At 36.6% G+C, this 12,211-nt stretch overlaps 1 protein-coding gene across 3 annotated transcripts in view; it reads right to left on the reverse strand.

Moving 5' to 3' along the window:
* Positions 1 to 12,211, reverse strand: part of LRRC69 (leucine rich repeat containing 69) — a 138,159-nt gene that overhangs the window by 304 nt on the left and 125,644 nt on the right. Inside the window, exon 9 of one of the 3 annotated variants that reach the window (XM_007488086.2) lies at positions 55 to 8,276. The exons of 1 other annotated variant lie outside the window; for it this stretch is intronic. In XM_007488086.2, coding sequence (XP_007488148.2) covers positions 8,160 to 8,276 — 117 coding nt within the window. In that variant the 3' untranslated portion in view covers positions 55 to 8,159. Of the gene's footprint in view, positions 1 to 54; positions 8,277 to 12,211 lie in introns of those variants that run through there. One more of the 3 variants, XM_007488088.2, reaches the window with a different exon arrangement.

A 12,211-nucleotide genomic window follows, 5' to 3' on the forward strand; every position in this document is an offset into this window, starting at 1 on the left:
AAAGAAAAATAAAGTCTCAGTAAACATTTAATGAATGAAAAACATTCCAAGTATTGAATAAATGAATGAAAAAACAAATTGCCCCAGAGATTTAATGAAATTGACATGTAAATTGCATACCATTTATACTTAACTTTCTGGTTCTACAGATCAGGAAGAAAACAATTACTAATAAGAAAATGCTTTATTATTATACATCATTTATCATTGTACATCATTGTATCGTTATATAAATGTTCATGCTACAAAAACTCTTCTCTGCCATTTTCCAAGCATGTTAAAGTGGAAATTCATTATTTCTCCTATTTCTCCTCCCAAGAATGCTTATTACCACCAACTTCATTATAATTTTACATGCTTTTTTTAAAACTCTAATTTATATGCACCAGAAAAATCTTGTGCAAGGCGCCCAAGGACAAAGTATCATCTCTTTTACCAATCAGGTAGTACATCTTTCTCTGCCCTTCCAGGGCACATAATGGTTAGTCAAAGATTGGTTCATATCAATTAGTTCAATTAATCATTACTATCATAAGCTGCATTTTAAACAAACAAATACAAAGGAGTTTTAAAAGCACAAGATATAAATTTGTCTGATGATTTATTGGAGAAACCATTAAGAATTCTTTAACATAACCAATTTTCTTCTTTTTAACTATAAACATTAGCTTAGTATATAGCACTTGATAAAATAAAAAAAAGGTTCAACTGAACTTTCTTAAACAAAACTTCACTGACAGATTATGTTATCCAACATTCATTTTTTTGGTATCTATTAATACAAGACACAAATAACACATACTCTGCTATATATTCTTCTACTAACGTCCTAGAGCCTTAATATTATTTGGAGCTGACTCTGGGTTCTCAATAGTTGACACCACTGGGTACTTTGAGAGCCCAAGCCATGTAAAGTTCCATCATGCTGGAAAGGCTATATATATGGGCCCCTAACACAGACTGTCATCTGAGAAAAGCTCATCACCAGGAGGCTGACCACCAATAATGAATTTTCAACTGAAGTACAGAGGGATTGTAATTCTCATAGTAAAGGCAGTGTTTGTCTTTTCTGTGAATCCTCAGCACAGTATTTAGCACACAGTAAGTCCATAATCAATGCTTAATGATTGAATGGCTTCACACTAATTGAAATCACAAGTCTTTGGGAGTAATGATGAAGTATTGACTTCTCAGAAGATTTGTAGCACTACCATAATCATAAATATATTAGTTGAATCAATAATCAATATGAACTATTTAATTACTTACTACTGTGAAAATTGGATTTGGCTCTCCCCGGATTGTAACAATGAAGGTACTTAGCTCTTCCTTGATTGTGAAGATTAAATTGTAATCACCTGTCTATTTTTAGATTTAATTCCCAAAGTGTAAACATGGTACTTAAAGTTGAGTAGGGAGATCTGCCTATTTTAATTTAATTAAAAAAAAAGTGGGAACACTGATCTCACACACTGAGTGGGAGGTCTGTGACCCACATATGAAAGAGTGGGTGATGAATCAGAATCAACTGACTGCCTTCTGGGTGGTTCTAGAGCAGAGTGGTAGACCTAAAGATTAAGGGAAGTGACACAAGAAAAGAGGTCTTTAAAAGAGAGGCAAGGGCCTGAACTCAGTTCTTCTAGCAGTTCTTCTGGAAGTTCAACTCAGATTTCCACTTCTGCTGAAGATCTACTGGCAGTTCTACTGGAGTGGAGAATAATTCTTCATTCAGAAGAGTGCTGACTGGACCTGTTTTTCCTGGTGACCCTTTCCTTTGAACTGACACATGGTGAGTGTAAAGGCTGACTCCCTTTCCCTTGGCCTTTCTGGAGGCACCAACTTCTGGAGAGGCCCATCATCTTGAGACTCTTTTCCCTTGGCTGGGCCTCTGAACTCCTGCCTGGCTCAGAGGAGTCCAGATCAGCTATCTCCCTCTTTTTCTTCTCTTTCTCTCTTCCCTAATATATCCCCTCTTTATTGTAAAATAAACTACCACAAATTCCATCCTGACTTTAGTAATTCATTTGGGATTTAGTAATTAAATCCCTGGTGACCAACTAAAATATTATTCAGTCCAAACAATAAATTTAACACTACATACCAGGTACTCTGCTAATACAGACAAAAAGATCTGGGATACAAAAACAAAAATGAAACAGACCCTGTTTTCAAGGAGTTACATCTCAATGCAAATGCTCATATTCTATGGACTAAGATAAGTGATATTATATCATATGGAGAAACCTAGTCTCAGGGATTAAAAAAAATTAAAAGTATTAAATTTTCCACAAATTAATTGCTGTTACTATATCCTTAAAATTGGGATAAGTGCTATGATGAACAGGGACAAAAATATTCCTTCCCTTCAAGAGGAGAGTTTATTTATAAAAAGCATGCCTCAAATTGATCCCAACTTTACACTGGAGAAACTATGCATGCTAAGGAAGCAGATACAGTTATGCTGTGATTTCAATTTGTAGATCTTTCAACACAACAAGGATCTGTAATTTTGTCCTTCTACAATACTGGATGCAGGCTGTCCTTCCATTGCTTAAGAGATGGTATCTAAGAGTTTTGTGACCAAAAAAGTCATCACCTTTAAGGAAGAGAAGCAACTTTCTGTTGTTAAAAGGGAAATGAGGAGATACCTGAGAATGATAGTTTAAGATTAGTTTGATTGTGCTGGTGAACTAACTCCCCCCCCCCCCCCAAAGGTTTTTCTTCCTGTCAGGGCAGAATGCTGAGTGCCTTTTCAAATATAATGATAACACAGGTAAACAGAGGGCTTTAACCAGATTTGGTCACACCACAGGAATGGAGAATATTAGGTGATCAAATTTTGCAAAACCTAATGTTCCTGGAAATACCATTCTGATAAAAACTCCTGCTGGAAGAAGACCAATATTGGTCGAATCAGTACTTTGCTTTTGCCTGATTCTCTTAGAGATCTTCCTCTCAGACCAACCTCCACCCTCCAACCTTCTTTTCCACCCTTCAACCTTCTTTCCCTTGTTTAGAGATCTGACTGCTATCGAATAAATGATCTTTATTTATTTGAGATAGGATACTTATGATGGTTTGAGGTAAGAGATCAAACAGGAGTCCCTAAGCTTGGCCAACAGCCAGGACCAGTCTGAAAACCTTATCTATTTTCCTTTTCCTCCTATGATGGCAATCTTAAACTAATGTTAAAGTAACAATATATGCCTTTAATATATAATTGACAGAGGGGAAGATGTTTCTGTCTTGGGGGCTGGCTCAGCCCTCCCTCCAGGGAGAATCCCTCTTGGGCAAAGCTGAAATGTCCAGGCAGTCCATTCATATGATGAGCAGAGATCAGGATCAGTTCACAGACAATAAAGGCATTGAATTCAACTGGGAAATCCTTAGGGAGAATGGTGTGATTCAGAGCTTGAGATCAGGAAAGGACCTGCTTCTAGTCCAAGCCTCAGAACCGAACCTCTCATCCATTAGTAAATATCCCAGAAGCTCCCCCTCTCCAACATTCCAACTGTCCTGTCTGTCACTCATTGCTTCTGGCAGTGGTCCATTTCCATTCTGTGTTAAAATCTCCTTTTACACAATTCACTTCATGGAAATGAGATGCCAAGTGATCCAAACTGATCATTCCCCCAGAAGAACTTTCAGTGTAGTTAATATGGTAACAAAACAGGGAACTTGTCCTCTGATAGCAGTCAGCCAAGCCTATCACAAAGCCCATACTAAAAACCTTTCTACCATGATATGACCTGGGGAACAGTCATCTGGAACCCAACATTTAAAATTCCAAGCCATGATTAAGAGAATTTTAGTAAGGGTGCTGCATATTATAGATAGATAAAGAATGCCTATGAAAAATGAAAACTTTGGATACTGATTCATCCTCACTACAAAAATATAACCAACCAAATGTGATAAAATCTGGAGCCTAGGTGATATAATATTTGGCAAAGAGGATCTCTGGGGCTCTGAGTTAAAGGAGACAAAGTCCTAAACAATGCTTTTGTGTTCTTCTTGACCAGGAGACCCATGGCTGGGTCCAAAACCAATCTAAATTGAAGCAAAATTGACCTAAATTGCCCCAGGTCCTCACCACAGCTTCCTTGCTCATAAGAGTTCCAGTTAGTGTCCTGAAAATAATGTGGGTTAGCTAGAGGGGAGAGATTAATTTAGCCAGTATTCTGACCCACAAAAAAAGTGAAAAGAAAGAAATAGACATTAAAGAAATGGGGAAGGTGAAAAGAAGAAAAGTGCTTGAGTTTGGGGAACAACAGATGGATACAAAAATTGTTAATGCATCAATATGCATCAAAGTAAAGTATCAGAGGAAACTAGGTGATACAGTAGATAGAAGTCTAGACTTCAAATCAAGAAGAAAATTCTGAATTCAAATATAGTCTTAGACACTTACCAGAAAGAGTAGAAAAATTAGATAAGTATAGGAAGAGGGAGGAAAATTAATACAGCTGTCAGATAAAATGAAGAAAAAGAAACAAATGGCAAGGTCACAGAAAGAGCAGGACAAGAGTAACAACAAAATTAGGAAGAGGAAGAAGATGAGATGCTACCCTGTATCTTTCCCATAATTAAATATTTAAATGATAGTTTTAAAAGTATCTAAAGTTTTTTTAAAAAGAAATTGAAATTTTCCTTCATATAAAAGTGAGGAGGGAAGAGTAGTCATAGAAGACCAGCTTTGTCCCCACGACCATTTTTACAAAAGCTGAAATTTTGTTTGAGCATACTCTGAAATGTGAGAAGGAAAATATCCTTTTTTGAGGGTCTAATTCTATATAACCCATACATTTCATGCATATGCTACTCCATAGAAAATTCTTGACATATTCGTTGTCACTTATAATTTCAGTTATTGAAAACTGAGTTTGCTAATTTCCTGCTGCCTATTTCACATTTTTAGAGCTATCTGGATTTCTTTGCCCAATGTCTCCAAGAGGTGAAAAGTTTATTATAGAAACTATTAAAGACATTTTCTATTTCCAGTGTGGTTTAAGCCATTTCCCTTGTGTCATTAGGAATTGCATAGACTGAGTTTGGGTTGGCTCTTGTTGGGATTAGGAATGCAAGGCGTCTTTGTCTCTCACTCCCCTTCTTGGGGGTAACAGTTGTTTAGTTAAAATAAAAATAATGTTTTGTTTAGCATTTTAGGGGCATATTTACTTTACCAAAGCTATTATCAATTTGCTGTGGCAGTTTTTCTGGTGATTTTCCCCCTTCAACTTATTAATCTCTATTCTTAAGGTTATATTTTCTGAACATCCCATATAATTTCTTAGAACTTTCTATGGAGATAAACTTACCACCAACCCCTTTGGAATTACTTTGCAAAATACTTTTCCTTTGACAGTCATTATCTCAGGAATGTGTACATGGAAATAGGAAGGCTCCAAAAGTGTACCACCTTTCAGAACCCAACTGAAACTGTCTTTCAATAGTAGGCATCGTAAGTATTGCCAAAGATGCCATGTACAACTTTACATCTACAAAGTAAATTAGGGGAAAATGATGGGTTTTTCTTGAAAATCACCTCTTTTTAGAAAGAAATTAAAACTACATGATACTATCAAAAAAGGTAATTGTTGTCATCACTCTCCTTATTTAAAAGGAGAAACTGAAGCAGAGAGCAAGTAATTCTTCCTTCAAGTATTATCCACATCAGATTCAGGGAGGAAGAAATCTATTCATCTCTCTATGACTGGAATTAATTTTTCTTTTGGGCTATATTGTCTAGCAAAAATTCTCTAAAATGAAAACATACTCCAAATGGCCAAACTGCTGATTATTCAATATTGTTTCCAACAAATGGAACAGGATCCCAGAATTGAAGTAATGGATCCATAACTAGATTTGGGAGCCCAAAGCTTGGTCCTGGCATCATGACTCTGGGAACTTTCACAATTCCTAAGTGAATGACATGACCATTCTGAGCCCTTAACCTGAAAGTCCTCTACCACTGGGCCTCTCTTTCAGAGGATAGCTTGTAATATTTATTGGGAAAGGAAATTGGATTTGAAAAACAAGGGGATAAATGGGGAATAATGGGAGGTTTGTATGAGGGTATGGAGGAGGTTGAGGGAAGAGAGGGTATATAGCTTGGTGAGGCAAGGGAGGGAGATGCCCCCTGCTGAGAGGAAGCCGTAGGAGTCCGATAAGGACTCTTTGTCCTGGAATGGTTGAGCTGAAGTTCAGCTCCCTCTATGATCAGAAAAGATAGTCCTCTTATCTGACTGCAAATTCAATAACATAAAGTTTAAGAACTAGTTGGGATTGGAGTTTTTTTCTCAGATGCAGACCTAAGGTCAGGCCCCAGAGGCTGGCGGAGAGTTTGTCCCACTCCCGTCTACTCTCGTTGTTCTAATTCAGACTCTTAGCAGTACACAGAAAGCAAACAAGAACAATTCTAACCTTTAGAAGCCTGTGTCTTTAGGCTGAACCAAGAAGAGCATGCTACTCCAGACTGGGCTGAACAAGCTCCTCTCTCCTCCAACCCCAGGACCCCATCCTCCCCCGGCAGGAAGGAAGTGCTAGTCACCAGACCCAACTGCCACTCCCAGTTGGGACCTTCCCCCACAAACTGTCAGTCTTGTTTCCTTTCCACAATCGTCCCCTTTTTTTGTTGTGACCTTCCCAAGGTCACATATTTATATTATAGTTACCAATTTACTAAATCTACTCTAAGGATTCTTTGCAGAAAAGTAAGGGTAAGGGTAATTTTGGGGTTTTACATTAAATTCAGTATAAAAATGTTGAACAAAACAATTACAAGAAATTGAATCTTAGTGCTAATACTACTTACTCTAAGTTAACTAAAACTAATACCTTCTTTACAGAAATTATTTAAATATAATACAACAATACACATTGTTCCACATTATGATGTCAGTCAAATAGAAATATCTACCGATCTTTCTATTTGCCTAAGACCTAATGGAACTAACTATATACATATTTACATTTTGCATAAATACAATTTCAGACCCTTATTTATATAAACAAGGTCTCTCAATGTCAGTTTGTGATTTTGTGTTTTGTGTCTAATAGTGTTGTGTTGAATTAATACTTATCAAGTTTCTTCAGATTTCCACTTCTCATGTTGACTGATGGATCTCTTCTTTCTTCCATGTGATGTAGTGATGCATGCTATTTCCCTAATATGTGAAATTACTTTTGTTTTATTATTTCAACACACTCAGTCTTACATATAAATCTCATTTTTGATCTGTCCTCTTCTTATATAAACACATTTACAAAGTTCAAAGTCTTAGCTGTCCATTTCAGCTTTTTTTTTTCATTTCTTGTCTCTAGCATCTTTTCTTGATGCTTTTCCTCTGGGCTGGTTTAAAATCTTTTCCTCTGGGATGCTTTTCCTCTGGGATGCTTTTCCTCTGGGTTGCTTTTCCTCTGGGTTGCTTTTCCTCTGGGTTGCTTTTCCTCTGGGTTGCTTTTCCTCTGGGTTGCTTTTCCTCTGGGATGCTTTTCCTCTGGGCTGGAAAGTTGTCTTGAACATTATGTGTCACTATTATTTCTTTGTGTTGTACTTTTTATGTTAATCAGTTTTTGTTTTTATTTCTCAGCCCTATCTTTTGTCTAATTATCTTCTATGTCTGTTACAGTGGTGTTGAACTTTTTCTGGTTTCACATGGGAAGAGTGAAACCATGAGTCTTTCCCTGCAACTTTTATAGCTGTTGGGGTAGTAAGCAATACTTCATGTGGTCCAGTCCATTTTCTGTCTGTAGCCAATTTTCTATTGAAATTTTCTAAGTATACTATGTCTCCTGGTTTGATGTTGTGCAAATTGTAATCCAGGGGTACTGTTTGTTGTATCAAGCTCATTTCATGCAATTCTGCTATTCTTGTCTGTAAAGCTTGTATATATTTTATTAATTGACAGTCTAGTTTGTGAGTTCTACATCAGAGAAAGGAAGATGTGATAGGAGCATTACATTGTTTTCTTCTTCTTCCTTTTGTTTTGGATCAGGTATATGATTTTCTTGTACTGCAAATTTAGTGTCTCTATCCACTTTATCCACTTCCACATACTTTTCACAAAGTTCTTCGTAATTCTTGACTCCCAATGCTGCCAGCATTTCTTCTATTGTGATTGTGCAGTTTATCTCCTTAACTAACTCTTCTGACTGGATCATTTGTTCTTGATTTGATTTGTTAATGTAATTATCTGTCTTTCCCTCTTGTAAAGCTTTGTGATCTTGATCGTAAGGTTTGATATATTCATAAGGTTCTTGGTCTTCTTCATTTTCTGAATCAAACAAGAACAATTCTAACCTTTAGAAGCCTGTGTCTTTGGGCTGAACCAAGATGAGCATGCCAGGCCAGACTGGGCTGAACAAGCTCCTCTCTCCTCCAACCCCAGGACCCCCATCCTCCCCCGGCAGGAAGGAAGTGCTAGTCACAAGACCCAACTGCCACTCCCAGTTGGGCCCTTCTCCCACAAACTGTCAGTCTTGTTTCCTTTCCACAAGCTTCCCCTAAAAAAGCCCTCATCTCCCCAAAATAAATTTACATCTGAACCTTAGAGGTTCAGAGGAATACACATTTGAGGCCAGAAGAGACAGCAGAGTAAATTGAGCCTAATCCTCTCCTTTTATTGATCTGGAGAAACACTGAAGGACACCAACTTGCCCATGATCATACACGTTATAATGACAAGGCTGGGAGTGGAAGCAAAGTCCTTTGATTTCACAGACCACTTGGTCTTTCCAACACTATTAGTCTCTGTACCAGAAAAGTGTCTCCTCTATAAAACCCTATCAAGCATCTCAAATACCTTGAAGGAGTGAGAATTCCTCATTTCCCAAGGCAAAATTCAAATTTTCAATACTTTAAATTGTTAAGGAAGATTTTTCTTACATAAAGCCTAAATGTTCCTCTTCTGCTTTCTGGGACAAAACAGAGGATGTCTAATTACTCTTAATAATAATGGCTAAACTAGAGACAGGAGGTCCCAGGTTCCAATCTGACCTCAAACACTTTCTAGGTATGGGACCCTGGGCAAGTCACTTATCCCCCACTATCTAGCCCTTAAATCTCTTCTGCCTAGGAACTAATACACAGTATTGATTCTAAGATGGAAGGTAAGGGTTTTAAATAATAATAGCTAAGGTTTATATAGCATTTTAAGATTTATCAGTAATTTACATAAATTACCTCATTTGATTCTCACAACTAGTAAAGTCCTATTGCTATCTCCTTTTTACAGATGACAAAACTGAGGCTGATAGAGGTTAAATAATTTGCACAGGGTCACACAGTCAGACAAGATTCCATCAAATATTTGTAATTCTGAGTGAAGTATATGTCTCTTAGCTGTCTCTTGCATAGAATCATTCTTTTTCAAAAACTGAAAGGCATTTTTCATATTGCACCTCCCCCAAAGTCTCCTTTTCTGCAAACAAAACTTCCACAGTTTCTGCAATTCGTGATTAAAGAATCCTCCAATTGTATGATTCCCTTTTTCTTAACATTCTCTCATTCAGATCCTACCAAGAAGGGAAAATGATACTCCAGATGCTGTCAGGCCAGGGCAGAATTATATTTATTACTACCATTACTACTACTACTACTACTACTACTACTACTACTACTACCACTTCCACAACTACTATTTCTATTATGCCTGATATCCTATTCTGAATATATCTTGTATATACCAATTTATATCCATGTTATCTTACCATGATAATGTAAGCTCCTTGGTGGTAGGACCTTTTTTGTTTTTTTCTTTATATCCCTGGTACTTAATACAATAAATGCCTGGTACATAGAAAGTGATTAATAAAAGCTTGTTTGATTGATTGAAATAAAAGCATATCACATTTATTCTCTCATTTGATCCTCATAATAAGGTTTGGAAGTATCTAATATAACTATTTTTATTGCTACTTTATCATGAAGAAACTAATAAGTATCAAAGTCTCATTGGACTCTGTACTTTCCCACTGCTCTTTGTTATCTACATGTCAGTAGTTTTTAAAGAAAAATGCATAATGATCTTTCCTATATTTTTATGCTTCTCTCTTTCTCCTTGCCACTCCTATATCACTTACTGTGTCCTTCACAGTAGGTTCTTATTGCCTTGCATTATTAATTATCATTTGCAACTAAATTGAAATGTCAATAAGGGCAGGGAAATACTATATACTTCTTGTTTTATTGCTTAAAACATTTAGAATAATTCAAGTTGAAAACTTAGAAAATAGATCACTCTTTAACCAGATAGATTAAATTCAAGAGAATTATGATTTGTATAATAGGTTATTATATTGCTTATCTTTACAATGGGTAGAAAAGGGGCTAGGAAGGAGAGAATTTGGAAATGAACTGAAAATAAAAACAATTTCTTAAAGAGAGAAAAAATTATGATTAGGCTACTCCAAAACTCTTATTTTAAAAGCACTTTAGACTGCTATGGTGTGGATGACTGAATCTACAGAGATAACTTGAACAACTTGAAGCCCAACTGATGGACTTTAGTTTAATTTTGGTTGGGATTTGGAGCTGTAGGGACAGTGGAGGTGACAAGGAAATGGAATTAAAATAACTGATGAATATCCATGAGTGCAGCTCTTACTAAAAAGGAATTCTAATAATTCCTCTCCTTACTCATATTAAACTATTCTTACTGGCATATTCAAATGGACCCGAGATCCCACTTACTCTGGATGGATGCCATGTCTATGCTATCTGTCCCTTCCTCTGCTTAAATTACAATATCTTTAACATCTGAAGGACACTGGAAACCAGTTTGTATATAGCCTGAGTAGAACCAACTACCTGGATTGCAATTGAGACATATGGCCACATCAAATAAATTATCTAGTATGGCATTGAAGCATGGTACCAAATGTATTGTACTCTTTGGGTTGAGTCTACCCATTAAATTAGCCTATACTCTATCAACAAAGCCTATAGTTATATCTATTCAAGGTAAGGCTTCTTTTTGTTCCAGACCTGACTCTCTCACCAGCCATCAAGTCATTAGAGGTCAGCTCTCTTACTTTTCCCATGGCATATTTAATATTCAGAGAACTCTAATGTAGGGGGACACAGATTCAAGTCAAAAATATTTCTGTCATCCACTGGAGAAAATAGATGTTTAGATGACTATGACACTATCCAACAGAAGGAATAGGATGTGATTTTTGTGGGATATCAAGTAGTCACCATGAGACTTTTCTTGAGAAAAAAAAATAGGTACGTAAACAGATAAAGCATTTATTATGTCCTAGTCATTGTTTAAATCACAAGGTTTACAAATATAAGCAAAATGAAATAGAGTCCCTGCCCTCAAAGATCTGGCATTCAAATGGGGAAATTGTTAAAAAATGTTTTTAGTTATGTCTAACTCTACATGACCTGTTCTGGGTTTTCATAACAAAGATACTGGAGTGGTTTGTCATTCCCTTCTCCAAGGGACCGGTTTTACCACTGAGGAAACTGAGACAAAGAGGTTAAGCAACTTGTCCAAGTTCACATAACAAGTAAGTGTCTGAGGCTGGATTTGGTCTTCTTGACTCCAGACCTACCACTCTTTTCACTGAACCATCTAGCTCCCCTTAATGGGGAAGATAATACATAAAAGAAGGCCAAAAATCCTGGGTAGGGTAGAGTAGCCCAGAAAGTCAAGGGTTAAGCTGGATTGTAAGTAGTCATGGCTGGTATGGTTGCTTCCTGAAATGGGAAGTTCTAAGGAGGACCTGACAAATCAGAAGAAAAGACCATAATGATGGAGACATTATCACAGTGAGAAGGCTACTGGAAAAAGGAACAATCAAGGGTAAGTCACATTTGAAGTGAGGAACACAAATTTAAAATGAAGTTGGATTCAGTTGGGCGAAAGGATAACCCAAGACCCCGAGTCTTCAGAACAATGAAAACACATTAACCTGTTTAGAATATGAATTGTGACACTGGATCCTTTTGAATATGTAATGTGTGTTGAATTGACTATTGAATAATCAGCATTGTAAAAGACACATTCATCTTTCTAGTCAATTTAGTTATGAATTCATACATTTATGATATGCCGGAGTTGTCTAGAATGGAAAGAACTTACTGTAAAGCAAGATTTTATACTATAAGTAATGAGCAAAATTATGAAAATATAATCTTTATCTTTCATTACTGGCAGCTTGTCATAGTAAATGGAACTGGGGTTTCAACATTACAAATATT

This window comes from Monodelphis domestica, chromosome 3, assembly GCF_027887165.1.
Source record: "Monodelphis domestica isolate mMonDom1 chromosome 3, mMonDom1.pri, whole genome shotgun sequence".
In the NCBI taxonomy this organism is placed as follows: domain Eukaryota; kingdom Metazoa; phylum Chordata; class Mammalia; order Didelphimorphia; family Didelphidae; genus Monodelphis; species Monodelphis domestica.